The 19929-nt window shown below is 37.2% G+C and overlaps 1 protein-coding gene and 1 long non-coding RNA gene across 8 annotated transcripts in view; one reads left to right on the forward strand and one right to left on the reverse strand.

Annotated features, from left to right (window-relative positions):
* The window catches only part of LOC129949301 (uncharacterized), a 43352-nt gene extending 25927 nt beyond the window's left edge, over positions 1–17425 (reverse strand). Inside the window, exon 1 of the long non-coding RNA XR_008782021.1 lies at positions 17305–17425. This is a non-coding gene — a long non-coding RNA (uncharacterized LOC129949301). The remainder of the gene's footprint in view (positions 1–17304) is intronic.
* LOC129949298 (muscle M-line assembly protein unc-89) overlaps positions 1–19929 on the forward strand; it is a 111604-nt gene that overhangs the window by 39912 nt on the left and 51763 nt on the right. For 4 of the 7 annotated variants that reach the window (XM_056060673.1, XM_056060675.1, XM_056060672.1 and 1 more), the window contains 7 exons: positions 6304–6990; positions 7055–7789; positions 7936–8646; positions 8723–8895; positions 9180–9264; positions 18007–19312; positions 19396–19528. In XM_056060673.1, the coding sequence (XP_055916648.1) occupies positions 6304–6990; positions 7055–7789; positions 7936–8646; positions 8723–8895; positions 9180–9264; positions 18007–19312; positions 19396–19528 (3830 nt within the window). Of the gene's footprint in view, positions 1–693; positions 2659–2728; positions 3512–3733; positions 4472–4566; positions 6109–6303; positions 6991–7054; positions 7790–7935; positions 8647–8722; positions 8896–8999; positions 9265–9477; positions 10027–18006; positions 19313–19395; positions 19529–19929 lie in introns of those variants that run through there. The other 3 variants (XM_056060678.1, XM_056060676.1, XM_056060677.1) reach the window with 3 other exon arrangements.

Below are 19929 nucleotides of genomic sequence, written 5' to 3' on the forward strand. Positions count from 1 at the left end.
GTTGTGCGAGGCTAATTTTAGAACTCACAAAACCAACACAAGCCATGTGATTGAGGTGGCCGATATTCCTTATTTTCTAAAAGTCTGATTGATCTTAACGCAAAGAAAGTTTCAAAAATAGCCATCATTCCGAGAGGTTTTGGCTTTTGAAACTTCCTGCTGCTGCTGCTTTCTAAACACAGTTTTTATGCTTGTTAATGCTTTAATTCTGCGCCGCCTTATGCCAACCTATTTTCGACTTTAAAAAACAACTTAATTAAACGATAAACCTGCCATTTTTAACGGTATATGCACAAGTGTGCGCAAAACTATTTCACATGACACCTTGCATGTTTGTTGTGTAAGTAATACAGGTAACTGTCAATGCGGGATGTAACGGTAAGTATTCACTTTTCACTATACTTTTCTTTATACACTCTTCACTTACTCATGATTTCGAAAATAAAAATAGCGTGAAAAACAAAATACTTGAGGATAAACTAGAATTCGGTGTTGGTGTAACAAAGAAGACCTTAGGTACAGCTATCTCTACAGTTGTAGAGTTATATAACGGTGAAGTGTTTTTGAAAGTAAATATAGCACTTGGCATCAGCAACCTAAATAACTGATCTTTGTGCGCGGTGGTCAGAAGACGGCACTAGCTTCTGTCATGTCAATCTTCAATTGTCTCTAGATCCCGCCGTGAATCGAATCGATCAGTCGTAGTTGTAATTTCTAATCGAACGGTCGATACACGATAAATTCAAACGGAATCAAAGAGAACAAATCACGAACACTGTGTGTGTGTGCTAAAAATAGAATTTTAAAATTTAAATTTTCTATTTTTTACTATTTTTAATTTACGATCGGTCTTGAAACGGTTTTTTCAAGCTTACGAAACGTTATTTGAATAATTCACTGTAGATTATCGAACAAATATGGGAGAAACGGACGGAGATGTTGCGGCACCGGAGGAGCGTGCGTCACAGGACCCCGATGATAGACCATCTCCAGCACCCGATACGTTGCAAGTGCCAACAGTGAAGCGGCGCAAGAAGTCTCCAACACCTCTGGGGCTTCGTGGTCGAAGTGCAACTCCAATTCGAGGCCGTAGTCAAACGCCGTTTACCTTGTACCTAAATCGTAGAAGTGCGACCCCATCGACATGGAGAAGCATAACTCCATTTTTGAAACGGGAGGATAAAGAAAAAACACCCTTCGAGCTTGGTCATGACATTAAAACACAGCTTTATTGTAATAAGGCTGTTTTCGATAAGGCTCTTATTATGGATATTACAGAGCCAGAGGTACCACCAGTGCGTTACATAACTTCTGATATGTCTGTCATCGATCGTGCGGCCGTCATGGACGTATCGAATGTCGAGGTTGTATACGTCATTGAAGAGTACGAAGAATACACCGAAACGGAGGAGGAAGAGGAAATCATCGAAGAAGTTAAGCCAAAGAAAAAGGAGAAAAAACCCAAAAAGGGAAGGACTCCACGAAAATCATCTGAAAGGGATTCGGTGAGTCAAGACCGAACTGAGGATAGTCTTGAAAGTGATACTTTTGAGGACCGAGAACGTTCGGAGAGTGCTGAACCAGAACCAACTGAAAAGAAGAAAAAGAAGCCGGCACCTAAGAAGAAGTTAGAGAAAAAGGAGAGCAAGCTCAGCCTTAAATTAGAAATGGGGCCGGGCGCCAAAGCGAGCAAGAAGATGTTCGATCAGGCTCCGCCCCAACCCCCACCAAGGCCACCACCAAAAAAGAGCAAAATTGCTCTGCAAATGGAAGAGCAAGCCAAAGCTGCCAAGCTCAAAGCTGAAGAGGAAGCCAAAAAAAATGCTGAGAAACAAAAGAACGAAACCTTTGAAGAACGCCAAAAACGTCTTAAGGCAGAAGCTGAAGAAAAAGCACGTATCGAGGCATTAGAAGCTGAAGCTCGTGCCCAGCAAGAAGCCGAAGAAGCAGCAGCAGCAGCCGAAGCAGCAGCAGAAGCAGCAGAACTATCAGGCATGGAGCATGAAGGTGAACATGAAGATGAAACTGGTGATGAGGAAGGTGAACACTCTGAAAATGAGTCCTACGCCGAAGATACCGACGAGCATGAGTACAATGAAGACGAAGAGGCTGAAGGAGGTGATGAGTTTGACGAAAACATCAAAGACAATCGCAGAGCCAGCAAGGTCTCCGTTGACAGTTTCACCAGGCCTGATCTTGATGAAGAAAAATGGAGAAAGATTGCCGATGAGGAAGGAGAAGAGTTTATGCTGCAACTTCGCAAATACAGTATGGCCAAGGCGCAGAGTGAGCGTGAGCGTGACGCAGACTGGCAGAAACGTCGTGAGCAGTCACGTTTGCCTCATTTCATCAATTTCCTCACTGATCGTGCAGTGGAAGCTGGCCACAATGTGCGTTTGGCGTGTGCTGTTGATGGTCCCGATCTATCCGTAAAATGGTTCAAAGATGGCAGACAACTTGAACGCGACAATACCCATAGAATCGCCAACAACAACAACATTCTAACACTCGAAGTTGTCAACACAACTCAAACTGACTCCGGAGAGTACTCTTGCGTAATTGCAAACACCAACGACGAAGTAACATCAACGTGTATCGTAACCGTTTATGAAGTTTACAAGGACGAACCAAGTCCCCCGACATTTAGTTTAATTCGAGGTAAGCTTCAATCATTGTCTCCTTGTCACTTTTTTTTCTGGATGTTTCTAAGATATTTCGTTCTCAATAGATTTTTATCATTTACACGACGACGAACTAACGATCGAATGTCATGTGCATGGTATTCCCCGACCGAAGGTCTCATGGCAATTTGGAGCCTTCGACATTAAGCCTAGCTTCAAGTTTACAATTCTAGAGGAGGCTCATGGAGTCTACAAATTGTTGATCTATCGTCCCTCAAACAAAGACTCTGGAAAGTATGTCTGCAAGGCACAAAACGACAGTGGTGAAGCACAAATAACCCACACCATCGAGGTCGCCAAAAATAAAAACTTCCACGTTCATGGCATTTTCCGGGCCCGTGATCGTTTCTCACGCGAAAAAGAAGCAAGCGCAAGGCAGGCCATGGATGAGGCAATGGCCTCGAAGAAAGAATCCGATAGAAAACGTGCCGGAACTGTTGAGCCCCGAGCTGTTGGCGGTGGCCGATCATCAGTCAATGAACCTTTGGTTTCTCCAAAGAACAAGCTCAAGATCGCCACCCAACTGCGAGACCGTATGGCTCTTGAAGGTGCCACCATCAAGTTGTTCTGTAACGTTTCTGGTCCTAGTCCCGCGTGTCGTTGGATGAAGGACGACAAATGGATTGTTGTTGGTCCAAATATCAGAAATCTGACCGAAGAAGGCAGAGCAGTTCTAGAACTTGTTAATGTTACAGCTGAAGCATCCGGCCAGTATAAATTGGTCGCAAAGAACGAACACAGCGAAGTCGATACATCTTGCTTCTTGCGAGTCTATGGTGCCCAAGCGGAGGGAGATGAACAGGAGCCAATGTTTGCTTTGCCAATTCGAGGTAAGCCAAGGACAAAAGACAATTGATCGTAAAAAAGATAAAAGCTGTGAAAGATTGCTCGTTGACATATCGAGGTCGCGCAGTCCGTAAATAGACACCGCGAACTCGATTTCGTTCGATCGAGAATTTATCTTCGATCAACAGTTTGTTGCATCAATGTATCGTGTATGTCTCAGTGTCTGTGATAGCTCTCCCCATCTCTTTCTTTCTAATTTATTGCAGATGTATACCATTCATCGGAGAACGATTTGATAATCGACACCAAGGTACGTGGAAACCCACGGCCGACAATTTCGTGGTTCAAAGACTCGCAGACAGTCGTGTTGGATGATCGCATTCAACAGATAGAACATTTGGACGGAGTTTGTGAATTGATCATAAATAAGCCAACCCCTAAGGACGGTGGAATATATTCTTGTGAGGCAGTGAACAAACTTGGACACACGAAGCAAACTCATACGGTTGTTGTTGAACAAACACACCCATCGAGGCGTTCCAGTGGTATATCAAATCAAATGGTTGAGGAAGCAGATTCTGGAAAGGCCGGCAAAGCCAAGGGAAAGAAGAAGGAGGAGGCTGCCGGCGATGGTACCTATGAGCGCAGGAGTCGCATGCCCGATCCTTCACCCAAGATGTCACTCTACTTTATCGGCAACATGTCGAATCGATATCTTGCTGAAGGCAACAGGGTTAAGTTGCAAGCTGTTATAGGAGGTCCAGATCCAACGATCAAATGGTTGAAGGATGGCCAGAATGTTGTTTTTGGACCAAAGGTCCGCAACTTATCCAGGGATGGTCTAGCCGTTCTGGAATTCACTAAAGCTGCTGTTGAGGACTCCGGAGTGTACACTTTGATTGCTCGCAATGAAGCCTGTGAAATTAGCACCACAGCATTGCTTCATATTTATCAGCCCAAGGTTGACACAGACGTTGCACCGGTCTTTGTTCGATCAATCAGAGGTAAGTGCTCCGAAAATAGAACCGAACCGAATCGAATCGGTTTGAATTCTTTCATCAATACCCTTGCATAACAATGTTTTTGATATATTTTTCAGAAACCTATCATCTAAATACCAACGAGCTAATTTTAGAAACTGGGGCCCGTGGTGAACCAACACCACATATCACTTGGTTCAAAGATAGCGTGGAGATAAAAAGCGAAGATCGGTATCAAATTATCAACCATACTGATGGCACTTCTGAGTTGATCATCGATTCGCCAAGTGACAAAGATTCTGGAAAGTATGTCGTGAAGGCTGAGAACAGTGCTGGAAAGGCCGAGAATTTGCATCATGTTCTTTTCAAAGGCAAGGAAACTCACATTGCCGATAATATTCACGGTGTTTTCCATGCCGACAAGAGTTTGTTGAGAAAGAAGGAAGATGAGAGGCCTCCATCTGCGGCGGGTTCAGCGGCCGGAGAAGAGAAGGGTGGAAAGAAGGGAAAGAAAGGAAAGGAAGAACCGGAGGAAATCCTTGTTATTCCGGATGTTCCGGCTAAGGAAGAAAAGCGCGAGAAGCGTATTGGAATCCATTTCAAGGCTAAGGCCACAGATCGTTGTGTTGCTGAGGGCTCTCGTATAAAGCTCACTGCGTATTGTGAATCTAACGAGACGCCTGCCGTTAAATGGATGCACGACGAAACACAAGTCGTTTACAGCCAAAAGGTGCGACAGAGCTTCCGCGAGGGCTTGTGTGTTTTGGAACTGGTAAGCGCCCAAGAAAGCGATAGTGGAGAGTACAAGTGCATTGCAAAGGACGGCACCGGAGAGGTTGTTACCTCTTGCAAGCTTGAAGTCTACAAACTTTCCGATAATGCCGATAGCCCACCGACGTTTACACGATCGATTAAGGACAGTTACCATGAAAAGGCAAATGAAGTTGTACTTAATGTGCACGTTAGAGGTCTACCAACACCAACAGTTACATGGGTTAAGGACGGTGTCAAAATTGAACCAAGCGACAAATATCAGCAGATTTACCACGCTGATGGCACTTGTGAACTCTTCATCAGCAGTCCCGTTCCCAGCGATAGTGGCAAGTACGTATGCCAAGCCGAAAATAGAAAAGACAAGGCCGAAATCACTCACTTGGTTCACATTGAAGTGAGGAAGAAGCGTGCTTCGTCCCCAGGTAGGTCGATTCCACCAATTAAGGCCCCAACTGAGGAAACAGCGGAAGAAAAAGAAAAGAAACAAAAGAAGAAGAAGGATGATGAAGAAGCCACATCCAGTAGACGTGAGGTACCACCTCCGCCAGATCTAAAAAAGAAGCTCTACTTGAGAAACTTCCTTTCCAACCGTACCGTTTCCGCCGGCAGCAACGTCCGCTGGGTAGTCAACATTGATGGACCAGATCCAACTGCCCGTTGGTATCGTAACGATCAAATGATCGCGTTCGGTCCAAAGAGTAAACTTGCCTGCCAAGATGGTATTTGTTACCTCCAGTTGGTCGGGGTAACCGAAGAAGATGCTGGTGAGATTAAGTTGGTAGTTAAGGGCTCTGAGAATGAAGTAACGAGCACCTGTACTCTATTTGTGTACAGCTTGAAGAAGGAAGAAGAAGAGGTAGCACCGGTATTTACGGTCGGAATAAAAGGTAGGCTAGTGTGTTGTAAAGTGTTGGTCATGTCCTCGAGATCGTTTTGTATCAAAATGTCTGTCAACTTTAAGGTACGTTAAAACAAATTTCCCTTTTGTCTTCTCATTTGCTACTAACCTAATGTTAATGCTTGTTCCCTTGTGACGTCATTCACTGTCAAAAATTTACTGTTATCTTACTTGTTTCCATTAGACACATATCACTCTCAAGGTAACCAGATCATCCTTGAATGCAAGGTCTCTGGTAATCCCAAACCAAATATATTTTGGCAGAAGGATAACTTACTGCTGGAGTTTCCCAGTGAAAAGTACCAGCTTGTGGAGTTGCTGGAAGGCATTAAGCAACTCATCATAGCCAATCCAAACGGGGATGACTCTGGACTCTATACTTGTTATGCTGAAAGTATCGGGGGTCAGATGAAATTGAGCAAGTTCCTAGATGTCACTGATCACATAAAGGTGCGCAAGGAGGAAAAGCATCAAGCACCGGAAATAGAAAAGGTTGTGGTTCAGGATGGTAAAGAGAGAGCTGTTAGATCAAGAGAAGCAAAGAGAAAACTTAGAGTTGAGGCACCGCTAAAGAACATGATCATTGGTAGCGGTAACAAAGCCCAACTTCTTTGTAATGTTTCCGGTCCAATCGATGAAGTTCAGTGGCACAAGAATGGAGAACGAATCTTCAAGGACAACAAGCATAAAATATACAATATAAATGGAACCTTGAGTCTTGAGATCTATGACGCCACAACCGAGGATTCTGGTGAATACAGCTGTATTGCGAAGAACGGCCAACACCAGGCAGAAGTTAAGAGCACTTTGAGCATCTATGAATCAGGATCAGGTTACAAGCCTCCGCCAAGTTTTGATAGTGCGATTAGAGGTTTGAATAAGAAAAGAAGTCTTGTTATGGGAACTCGGGGATCATATTTTTATTTTATTTTTAGAATCTTTTGACGCCCATCGCAATGAAATCATTTTGGAGTGCAATGTTCATGGAAGGCCAAGGATAACTTGGCTCAAAGATGATCACATTATTTCGAACAATCGTTACCGTCAGTTTGAAGAGGTTGGGGGCCTCCGGAAGTTGGTGATTCGCAATCCGATTTCCTCTGATTTTGGATCATTTTCCTGCTACGCCGAGACTGATGACCAGATTGAAGCTATCGCAGTGACTTTAAGGGCGGTGGATCTTAAAAAAATGCAGGCATACACTAATGGACATACTGACACCAGCAGTACAGATGACTCCTACAAGCATTATCGGCCTTCGGAAAGAGACGACCACCACCATGAAGAAGAATTTATTCAAAGCCGTTCGGCTATGAAAGCTTCTAGCTGTGGGGCTGAAGTTAGGCGAAAGCCAGTCTTCAGTATGCTCCTTAATGATCGAACCGTTTTGGAGGGTTCACATTTGCGGCTCTCTTGCAATGTGGTCGGTAATTGTGAGATTAGTTGGTTGAAGAATCACGAGCAGCTGCCATCGAGTTCGAGATATCAGAAGGTCTACAGCAATGGTCAAGCAACCTTGGAGATATTCTCCGTTCAAGGAGATGATACAGGAAATTATGCTTGTCGAGCATTCAACGAGTACGGCGAAGCTTTTTCATATGCACAGGTGAAGGTATTCCAGAGTCACGACGAGACTCCTCAGCCACCAACGTTTGTTCGTTATTTGAAAGGTATACAAAAAGGGTTAGCAAGGATTCTGCCTCAGAGTCATCACACATTCTGTGTTCAGTGTATCGTGACTCTGTCTATAATTTTTGTTTGATGTTTATCTCTGTGTAAATGTTTCTTCTTCTTCTAACATTTTTGCTCCATTTAGATACCTACTCGCTTAACGAGGATGAACTCGTCTTGGACTGCCGTGTCCGGGGTTACCCACGACCCGAGATTCAATGGATGAAGGAGAGCGATATGATCAATGCTGATGAAAAATACCGCCCGGTTTCCCTAAGCGATGGCTACTGCAAGCTTATCATCAATAACCCAACCGAAAAAGATGCCGGTCTTTATTCGGTTATTGCCAGGAACAGTGTCAAAGAGGAGAAGATAACTCATCAAGTTGACTTCAGGGGCAAGGATAGGGCCGTTTTGGAGAAGACACATGGCTTCTTCCATCGCGATCCCAACAAGCCACATCTTCAGAATCCTCTGGGTAACCAAACAGTTACTCCTGGTGGTACTATTGCCATTATGGCTGAGTTCCTTCCAACCAGTAGCCCCATCGACGTGCAATGGCTCCGATCAAAAGAACCTCTTACTGGCCAACCAAACGTTAGGACCTTCTACGATCATGGAGTTTACACTCTGGCCATTTCGAATGCGGCTTCAGAATGGGAGGGCACTTACACTTGCCGTGCTACAAACGCCTACGGTAAACTCGAAACACATGCTAACGTAGACATAGCCGATAAAGGTGGCAAGGCTGCTGGACCACCATTGTTCTTATCACGGCCAGAGACGGAGATGAAAATTGCCGTTGGTGATCCTTTCTCAATATCTTTCAGACTGCAAGGTGAACCTAAACCGAAGTGTAAGTTAAAAAATAGATCGCGTGTGTGTGGGCTTAAAAGTTATTGAGAGCTTTTTATTTTGTTTTATTCTTAAAGTGACACTATTGAAGGGCACCAAGGACATCACCAAAACAGACCGTGTTAGCAAGGAAGCCTCAGACGATTACATCAGATTCACTGTACAGAAGTCGCAGGTTGCAGATTCCGGTACCTACTTTGTGGTGGCTCGTAACGAATTCGGAACAGACCGAGTATTCGTCACAATCACGGTAAAAACTCAATCAATAGGCATTGGTTGATTTTCTAGCTTTTGCTTATTTTCTCGCTCTCTAAAACAATCTAATCCTTTTTCACGCTTATTACTTTTTTATAGGTTGCAACTGACAAAAAGAAATAGATTATAACACAAAGTTAATACCTTTAACCTTATTGCCTACTTATATAAAATATTCTAGTTTTTATCTGACAGCCAAAAAACATAAACAAAAGTTTTTATTTGAATACAAAAATATAATAATAAAGAATTTCAATATGATTTCGGTTCGATAAACAGGTAGTTCAGCGGGCCCGATCAGCAACACCAACATCACGTTGGGGTCAACCTTTAGAAAGCTTCCCAGACACTTCATACTTTAGAGGTAAGTTTATAATATTCGACTGTCAAAAATGACTTCTGTGATAGATTATTTTGTATTAGAAAAGTCTTTTAGTTATGTCAAACTGGTCTTTTTGATATCCTTGTGTCAAACGCACCTCAATTGTTCTGTTCGATAAGTTTTTGTATTAAGTGTCAAAAATAAGTGTCAATGCGCAATTGATAATAAACATTTCTGAATTTTCTATTCTTTCAGATTTTTCATTAAATTCAACCGTTGATTCCCAAATCTTAAGAATATTTTACCTGCGTATTTTATTGTTTTGATTTTTGTTTTTTTTTTAGATTAAATATTCACAAAATTATCATAAATATTATTTATAAAATTATAAAGGAATAATGGATGAAAAATTATCTTTGGTAAAGAGATATAATATTTTACATAGAAATGAACAGAAATGATAGAAAAAGATATGGAATTTAGATGCTATGTGGCATCCTGCACAAACGTCATTATGTCGTATGTCATATGTCATATTGCCTTGTGCCGAGTGTGGGATGGACTTAATAATTCCTTTTTTAGAAATAAACCTCATCACAAAAAAATAGACTTCCTTCGAAAAAAAAGAGATTCTTTTAATAAAGTGTATTTAATTTTTTTTGTTGTTATAGTATATTTTTATTTAATTATTGTTATTTTTTTTTCATTGATAAGTTACAAATTTTTAAACACACAACAAACACACACATTAATATTATATACAAGAAATATTATAAAAATAAAATAAAATGTTTCTCCGGGGAATGAACAAAATGGGTTTTTCTTTTTAATTGTGTGGTTGTTATAATTTTCTGATTTTTCTTACAAAAATATGAAAAGATTATAGTATTTAAAATTTTTTGAAATTTGGATACTGACGCATTTAGCGCAAAAATTTAATCAGGAAGTCCACAAAATTATGTTTGATTTCAATCTGACAGATTTTCAATAGCGATATACAGGAAATATTTGGCGAACTCGAAATTTTAATCAAACATGACTTGAAGATTGTGAGGAAATTGACGATTCATATTACCTGTCTGCTTATCTTTCCTCTCTATTACAGACGATTGAGTTAAAACTTGTAAATTAAGGTATTCAGTAAGTTCGTTTTAGAATTTTTTAACACTATTTAGCCGAAAATATACTTTTTGAGTTTTCACAAAAAAATTCCGAGAAATTTTTATGAAATGTTATTAAACTATTTTTTCTTAACTTGTCTTATTTCAACACAAAAAATGTATCTTAAAAACCGCAAATAATGAAAATTTGTTTGTCAGTCTAAGTGAGGTTAAAAAATGCAGGTATTTAATCAATAAATGATGTTAGCTAACCAGAAAGCTATTTAAAAACGAATTGCCAATTATGTGTCATGTTCATAACCGGCCTTATTATCGAAAAAGTAAGGTGGGATAGCCTAGATGAGCCTTTTAGCCACCCTTAATAGTCAGTGTTTTTAAAGAATCCAGTAAGTCAAAAGCGCTCCAATTATACTAACAAAAATTCCGAAGTGAGCGAAAATCCATTTGTTCTGAATAATCATATTAATAAATTGTTTCGACAATTTCCATGGATGTGTTTGTTAAAGACTAAATCATATAAACTTCAAATAAAGCTGAGAACAAAAAACTTGTAAATAAAATGTGACTCATAGTTATAAAACTTAAAAAGCGTGTGGTCCACAACTCGCTGGCTGCACTTCCCATTATAAAGTTCGTGGTGCAATAAAATGTTCTAAAAATATTGTTAAAATATTTACAGACAATTATTTTTTGTGATTGAAAGCACAAATGAGAGGAACAGTGGCAACTTTAACCACTCACGTTTGTCAAGTACTTGAAAGCATCCACCAAGTGCGTCTTGAATCTCCTGTGAAATAAAATTCAAGACTAGATCGCACAAACCTCCTCCTGTACCTAAAGTGTCTATTGCAAAATAGTTTCTATATTTCAGAATTTCAATATGCACCTGTTCTCTTTATCTTTAAAACTTTAAATGAGTTTATTAGTTCCTGAGAAATTTTAACAACAAAAAAAAGAGGCTGGGATATGACTGACAACGTTAACTTCAAATATGTGTCCGTCTGTCGATTTTTATACAACTTAACAAAATATTAATAACCAAATTTTGTGTCAGACGAAGAATTTTAAGAGATCTTTCTTATGGCTGAAACACAAACACGCTTCAGCTTCGGCTTCGCTTGACGTTTAGGAGTTCAGACATAGAAATTCAATGCATGCTTTCACAATGAAGCTTCGACCACACGTTTCATTTGACAATCGTAAGGAAAAAAAAGTAATGTTACGTAATGTGACTACAAACGTAAGCTCTAGTCCAAATTTTCTGAACATTTGCTTTGTCTGACAGCTCAACAGCTGAGAAAAGTCAACAAACAAAATACATTTGCTTTAAGAGGGATTCGCATTGGTTATTATTATAGGCTGTGTAACCTACTTCGGCGATAAATTTAATTTTTTCCATTTCAAAACTCATATTTTTTTATTTTGAGGAAAAATTACAGCTGCTAATGACAGAAGTGTCATTTTAGAAATGTCAAATTGGAAGTGCCATTCAAAGCAACTTCGAAGCAGGCCTAAGTAACGCAGATGAAGCCGAAGCTGAAGCGTGTTTGTGTTTCAGCCATTATATATTTATCCTTCAGTCGAGAACCATTTCTTATTAGTTCTTGTTGCTTATGTGGATTGTCGTGTTTTGTAAAAAAAGTTATCATTTTTAATTCGTAAAATATTCGAGGTGAAAAATATCTTTTTTTTATTTTTGTTTTTATTAAACAAAAATCTGTTCGTTGCAGTTTTTGTAATTATAATATTTCTGCATCACGTGACACTATATAATACAACACCAAATGTTGTTAAATGTTAAATTTTAATTAAACTTCCTAGCGTTATTAGTCCATGATATTTACGGGGTCAACCAAATTAGTCACTTATTTTTACATTGTTATAGTAAAAAAATCACCAACTCAGTCCTTTCTGCATCTTTTGATGCTATAATCTGTAAAACAAACTTTATTTGAAGTCGATATCTCTTTTGGTTCTTGGGATATAGATGACAAAAAATAATACATCTAATGACATCTCTCTAAAAATCATTTATTTAGATTTTAGGGACCTTGAAACGTGCAAATATGTCAAAAGTTTCAATTCGACAAATTGCAATAACTTCTTACGGGAAGTTAATAACGGTTATATAGAGGGTACTATTCCAGAGCAATACAAAATATATTTTTAACTTCCCATAGGAAGCTATTGTAATGGGTCCGATTTGTCAAATTGAAAATTTTGACCTTTCTCGACGTTTCAAGGTCTCTAGAGTCGAAATAAAAGATTTTTTGAAAGATTTCTGTGCGTGCGTGTGTACGTACGTTCGCGACGTTTTTTTCGTCGTTCATAGCTCAAGAACCAGTAGAGATATCGACTTCAAATAAATTTTGTTATACAGATAAAAAGGCATACGGATTCAGAAAGGGCTGTCAAGAAAATTGCGTGGGTGGTTTTTTTTGTAAATTTTTTTACCATAGCAGTTTGAAAAAAGGTGAACATTTTGGTTAACCTTAAATATCTCAAGAACAAAAAACGCTAGACACTTGAATTAAATTTTATATAATACACTGTAACGTGATATTAAAGAAGTATATTTTTTGAAAAAAAAATCCAATAAACGGTTTTTTCTATAAATCAAAAAAACTGAAAAGAAAAACTTAAGATTATGGCTTCAACGAATCAACGAATATTGTTTTTAAAATTAATTAACATTGAATTTACATTTTTTTTTTCAAAAAATAATAACCTAAAAAAATTGGTAAAAATTAATGTTCGGTTCTTGATATCTTTCAAATTAATTTCATTTATCCAATTTGTAAAATTTAAGAAATGCTACTAAAATTGGTAAAAACTTGTTCTCGACTAAAAATCTATTTAACAAAACTAGATTTTCGAACTAAACTATTTCTTTATATGAAAAATATTATTGGTAATTTTAAAATTTGTAAGAATAATTCAAGCGACAACTTTTTTAACCCAACAGGAAAACCTACAAACTTTTAAGCAAGACAAATCGACAGACCGGATGGGAAGTTATCAGTGTGGGTCGCATCCTAGCCTCTTTTTGAATTTTAAATTGGTCTACTATTTCGGCTTCAATTTTGGGCTAAAAATTATTTTTAAATTGGGCTATTGACCCCAACAAAAAACAATAGTCTCAAATCAATATCTAATTTTTGACTCTAAAGGGTTCACACCCATTGCAATAAATAGTTTCAACAATTTCCATTTATGTCCTTATCAAAGACTAAAAATTTTACAATAAGTTGTGATTCACAATCAGCAAACTCAATAAAGGTTGGTTCACAACTCATAGGTTGGATGAATCTATTGAATTTGGCTGCGTTTTTGGAAGACACAAATTCTGACAAAAAATAATATTAAAACATTGTTACTGTATTTAAAGAAAATTGAATTCGTTTACAATTGAAAGCACAAATAAAAAGAGCGACTGCAACTCTAAACACTCACATCTGTCAAGTAATTGGAAACTTCCGCAAACTCGTTTTGAAATTTCTATATAAATAAAATAAAATTCTCAACTGAAAAATTCACGAATGAAAATGTACAAGCAAAATAAGTTTATTTTAAAAATTTAAATGTCATTTAATGTATCAAAAAAACCTTAATTTATTATTTTCTCATAGGAAGTAATTATAATCGGTCGATTTGTCGAATTGAAAATGTTGACATTTCTTGACGTTTAAATGTCCCTAAAATCTGTCCGTAATCTCATTTTTCTTCGTCTATATATGTATGTATATATTAAGAACCAGAAGAAAATAGACTGCAAATAAATGTTGTTTCACAGATAATAACATCGAGGAATTCTAATTTCTAAATACTAAATTTAGTCATACTATATAAAGATTATTTTAAAAACTCGTACATGTTTTCACAAATTTCAAGATATTGCCTTCAAATTTATTTTATCTATTGTTTTTAAAATATATTAAAACGTTTAAAAAAATCAAAGTCAGTTTTTTTAATAAAAAACAAGAATCTAAAAAACTGATATTGGGTTTTATTTTATGCAATTTTTGTTTAGATTTTCTTTTTGAAGAGAACCAATCGGAACTTTTGCTTGCGACATATGCATTGCATTCTTACAAAATTTTAAACTCGAGATTTTAATCAAACATGGCATTACGAGAATAGACAAGTCGAAAAAAGTGGGTCCTCGACCCCAAACCATTGGGTCGATTGAGTTTAAAAGGTTGTAAGCAGATTCGCGCTAGGCATTGTTTCTTACGATCAAAAATAATTGAAGTCCTCGTAAAAATATTTGGAATTACGAAATTTGTTTTTCCTATTTGGTTTGATTTGTATTAGTGCAGAAGGGTGCCACCCATAAAACCGTTATTTTGTTTTTAAGTTTTCTTAAGAACTCATCAACCGATTTTAATAATTTTTCTGCACAAGCTCTTATATTGTCGTAATAATATTTGAAAATCAAAAATGTCATTTCATTTTTTGTATTTTTAAAAAAATGTTATTTTTGTTTAAATTCAATACCTCGAAAAAAGGTCATAATTTTTTAAGAAAATAAAATTTTAAAAGTATATTAACAAGAACTAAATAAATCCATGCTAAAAACATTTTTAAAATAAAATTTGAAAACTGTAAGAAAATAATTTTAAAAAATCACGCTAACTGGTTTCGAAAAACAGAAAACTCATTTAATAGGTAAACTTAAAAATTTTAAAATTTAAATACTATTACTTACCAAAAACAGAAGCAAGTTCGTTGACATAGCCATGCATTTTATTTTTATAAGAAACACAAACTTTCAAAAAATGTTCATAAAATTAAACTAAAATTGTAGGAACAAAAACGGATATTGAAATTGACCTTGTTGTACCATATGCAAAATATTGATGGTAACTTTATCAGTGATCGTTTTTTTAATTAAATATATTTGGCATATTATAAAAAAAAATTATACCAACAACAAATAGAATACAAAACTAATACAGTTTGAGACAGAAGAGACTGGTGGCGGGCGCCTAGCCAAGGAGATAAAAAACGAAGGCCAACATGTGATGGCTGACATAACTGCTTTGGAATTTCAAGCATATTTCAGAGACCTTCTAAATCGAAGGCAAAAAATGAGCAGCACACTTTATGTAGAGAACTACGTCGAGCACTCAAAATTAGATATGCCATTTTGTGTTGGTGAATTAAGGAATATGCTGAGAAACGTTAAGTTCAATAAGGAGCCAGTTGAAGATAGGATTCCATATGAGTTCATAATAAATTCGACAGAAGAATGCAGGGTATAAGAAACTTTCAATAAAAGGGCGACACATATGATCCCAGCAATTACAGTTGAATTTCGTTCATGAATTGTATAGAAAAAATCATGATGGGAGTCCTTAATAAAAGGTTGTATAATTGTATGAAACAAAATAATATATTAACAGAATATCAGGCTGGCTTTATAAAGAAATATTCTACAGTGGATAATATCTATAACTTGGTGTCCATTGTACACATGAAGCTAGCTTTATAAAAAGAAAGTCTATGCTTTTTTCGTGGACTTAAAGGCGACTTTTTGTAAAACCTCCAGACAACTATTAATGCTCAAGTTACGTGAAATGGTAGTCTCAACTTAATTTGTAAACCTGCTAGAGTGCATATACTCTGATACTCAATCAGCAGTGTGGACAGGAAGGGAGTTATCGGAGTACTTCGAAACACTATATGGATTGAAACAAGGATGCCTTTTATCACCTTTACTTTTTGCTTTATACATAAATTATCTACATGCGATTATTGAAGGAGGTCTTAATATCGACAGTTTAAATATAAGTTTGTTGTTGTATGCTGATGACATGGTGACCTTAGCAGAGGATTTGGAGGTTTTTCAAAGAATGAAAACGTTTTGAAGAGTACTTCGCCAATTGGAATCTCGAAGTGAATCTCTCAAAATCGTAAATTATGGTCTTCCGAAACGGTGGCAGGCTATCAAACGGGGAAAAGTGGATTTTCAACGGAGAAAAAATTCGGATAGTACCTCAGTACACATATCTTGGAGTTCTGCTCAATCCAAAAATTAACTTTTTTAAACGTGTAGAGAAAAAAATGCAGCAGCAAAGAACAATATTAATGCGACATGGCATTGTTTTTTGAGTAAGCAGAATATTAACCTCAGTTCAAAATGGAAACTCTTTTTGGCAGTATGCAGAGCTATTCAAACTTATAGTGCACAAGTCCGGGGTTTTGGAACGATGACTTGGAGCCTTACAAAATATCATGGATTTTCAAAGCTAGATGCGATCTTATCTCACTCATTGGAAATAGGCGTGGAAGCAACGCATCAACTTTTGTAGCCTGTGCAACATTAGAGAAGAAGAAGATAAACAACATTTCCTAGGCATGTGTCCCATACTAGGAGAATTCAGGACAAGACATTTTGAAATGGCAACTCTAAATGAAATGCTGTCCTTAATGGAAATTGGAAGGCTGATTGGAACAAACTCTCGAGTTATATTTACGTGGCTATAAGCTATAGAAAACAAATCTTAACAGATTTTTTTTTTAAATTAACAAGCATTCAAGGGGTTATTATGACCATTTGTATGTTTATATTTAAACACAGTGCAAGCTTTAGGAAAATAGGGAAAGATTTAAAAGGAGATACCGGTGCACATTGGTCTAAAAGTTCTGAACATCAAAATGGGAGGGAAAACCAGGGTTGGCCAAAGCATTCCACATTCTCGAAAAACTGATGAGCATTCCTAGAAGTGCGAGTATTACGGCTTAATTGGTTAAGGGTCGGAATGCAACTGGCTAATTCGACAGAACATTGTTTTTAAAAATATCTATATAAATATAATATAGTTTATTTGATTTGAAAATAGTGTGAACTATGAACGTGTACACATAACTTTAAAACTTTAAAATTTATCTAAAATCAAAAAGTGTATCTTTTTTTAAATGTATTTAAATGTAAAATTATTTGTATCTTTTCACTTACCCGACAGACGACTCTTTATGTCATTGTTGTAAGTTTTTTAAATCTTTCATCATAACTTTTTTCAAATTAGACAGACGGATGGATTAATCGGCCCCACTTTTTGAACTTAATTTCATGTTTGATTAAAATCTCAATTTAAAAATTTTGTGTTTTGAAGTAAAAACAAATGAATTTCGGAGGTGGCACAGTAGAGCATGTTTAGCACCATAGATTTAAATAAGAATGAAGAGGATCAATATAACTTTCTACCATAACTTCCATGAAGAACTGTCAGCTTTGTAATAAGAACGTTGTCATCAGAAAATAGTCTGTTAGGATTTAGAACATCTCTTTAATTTTTTCGCAAATAATGTTTAAACCGAAGTTTTGCTGATCAACCCCCTAAATTGACTTGTGTCCATATTTCCATATTTTCTACTTTAGAATTTTGCCAATTGCAATAATATTCTTTCCCTTGAATCAAGTTCCACTACAGTTTATTAGTCTTAATTTTTTTCCATTTTACTAAAAAGAGGGATTCGACTGTAGATATTTTAGAATTATATTCATTTTTTGTTTCCATCCATGTTTTGAAAGTCTTTTCAGATAAATATGTATATGTTTATGTATTTTATGTAAGACCTATCACAGAAAGTCAGAATAATTTTCACCTTCCAAACAGAACAAATGAAAATTAAATTTTTGTTCTCAATTTATTCTCAGACCCACCTGGACCGATTTCAACCGAACCGACGGTCATCGATGCCGGCAAGAGTCACATAAGTTTGTCATGGGGCAAACCACAGAGTGAAAATTCCGCTCCGGTGATTGCGTATCGTGTTGATGCATGGATTGTGGGTAAAGAAGGAGGTGCAATGTGGAAGGAAATAGGTATGACCCCAATCAACTCGTTTGATGCCTTCAATCTTCTGCCCAGCTGTGAATATCATTTCCGAGTGACACCAAAGAATCGCTACGGCTGGGGACCATCAGTGCAGACAAGAAGTCCAGTACAAGTTGGAGGAGCTGAATTTTTACCAGAATTTATTAAGATTTTACCAGGGCAAACCAAGGCTCTGTTAGGCAAACAATGTACCCTTGAGTGTGTTGTCCAAGGTGCACCAAGACCCAGAATTATTTGGTACAAAGATGGCTTACAGATAGAATCTTCTGAAAGGGTTGCAATCAAACAGTACGGATCTGTTTGTAGTTTGTCGATTAGTCAGGTCTTCGATATCGATTCTGGACGTTATACTTGCGAGGCCACAAACTCGAAAGGAAGAGTTTCAACATTTGCCCGATTACAAGTGGTATCCGATGAGAAGCTTTATGCCGCCGATCACAAGCTGAAGGAACTCATAACCAGTGATAATATTGCTGCTCTGGGAGAAACCATTCCGATCTTCACAATGCGTCTTCGTGATCGACGAGTTCAAGTTACATATCCTGTGCGTCTGACTTGTCAGGTAATGGGCTTCCCAAGACCAGAGATAACCTGGTACAAGGGTGACGATGAAGTTGAAGAATCTCGTCGAACTGTCATCAGCGATGATGGACAGTTCATCACACTCGAAATAAACTCAACCAAGCTCGACGACAGTGGAACTTACACGTGCACAGCTCGCAATGAACTTGGATCAGTGTCATGTCATTGCTCGTTGATTGTTGACAAGGGCATTCGGGCTTATATATCACCGGATTTCTATATGCCTCTCGAGCCATTGTATTGCTTCAAGGAAGGAGAAGAAATCCGTTTGACAGCAAAAGTCGAGGCTTATCCATCGGTTGGAGTTTCATGGCACAGAAATGGCGCTAAATTGCGTCCAAGTCGTCGAATTCTTACAACTCTCGATTCAAATGGATTTGTAGAGTTGATTATAGCCGAGGCCACCCAGAAGGATGCTGGAATTTATGTGTGTGTAGCATCAAATGCTGTTGGCCAAGTGGAAACAAGTACTCGAGTGACAGTTGAAGAAGTAACAGAGGATCAACGAAAGAAATTACCACAAATCAGAGCTAGCAACTTGCCGTAAGTTTAAAGTTACACAAAATTTGACATTTGTATGTTAAGAGCGTGACGTTTGTATTTTTATTCTTGTTTTTTTTTTTCAGATACTCTGAGGAACCACTTTTTGTTGTCAAACCACGTTCAAGTGAAGCTTACGAAGGTGATACTGTGATTATATTCTGCGAAGTAATAGGTGATCCAAAACCAGATGTCGTTTGGCTAAGGGATTTCTTGAAGGTAAGATATCATATGTTTTTTATTTCATTATTTTAATTTCTTAGGTTTTTCAACTAAGCAATGTATTTTTGGATCATTATTAAATTAAGATTACAATACAAAATAATTAAATTGTGGCCAAGTGGACATGTTTAAAATTAGATGTTTGTCATATTTTTTCTTGTGATTTTTCTTGGCAGCTAAATTTCTGGTAGAATTATTTGTATTAACATAATTTTTACTAGCAAAAAAAATCACAACCCATGTCAAAGTGACATATAAAAATTCATCAAAATGAATGTCTTAAAAAAATAACCTGCCAAATTTTATTTTAAATTCAAAATAAAACAAATTGTACGCAACTTTATTTTTGACAGATTTGTATTAAACAATATTGTATTGTACTAGTGTGACTTCATGAT

This window comes from Eupeodes corollae, chromosome 3, assembly GCF_945859685.1.
Source record: "Eupeodes corollae chromosome 3, idEupCoro1.1, whole genome shotgun sequence".
Taxonomy (NCBI): domain Eukaryota; kingdom Metazoa; phylum Arthropoda; class Insecta; order Diptera; family Syrphidae; genus Eupeodes; species Eupeodes corollae.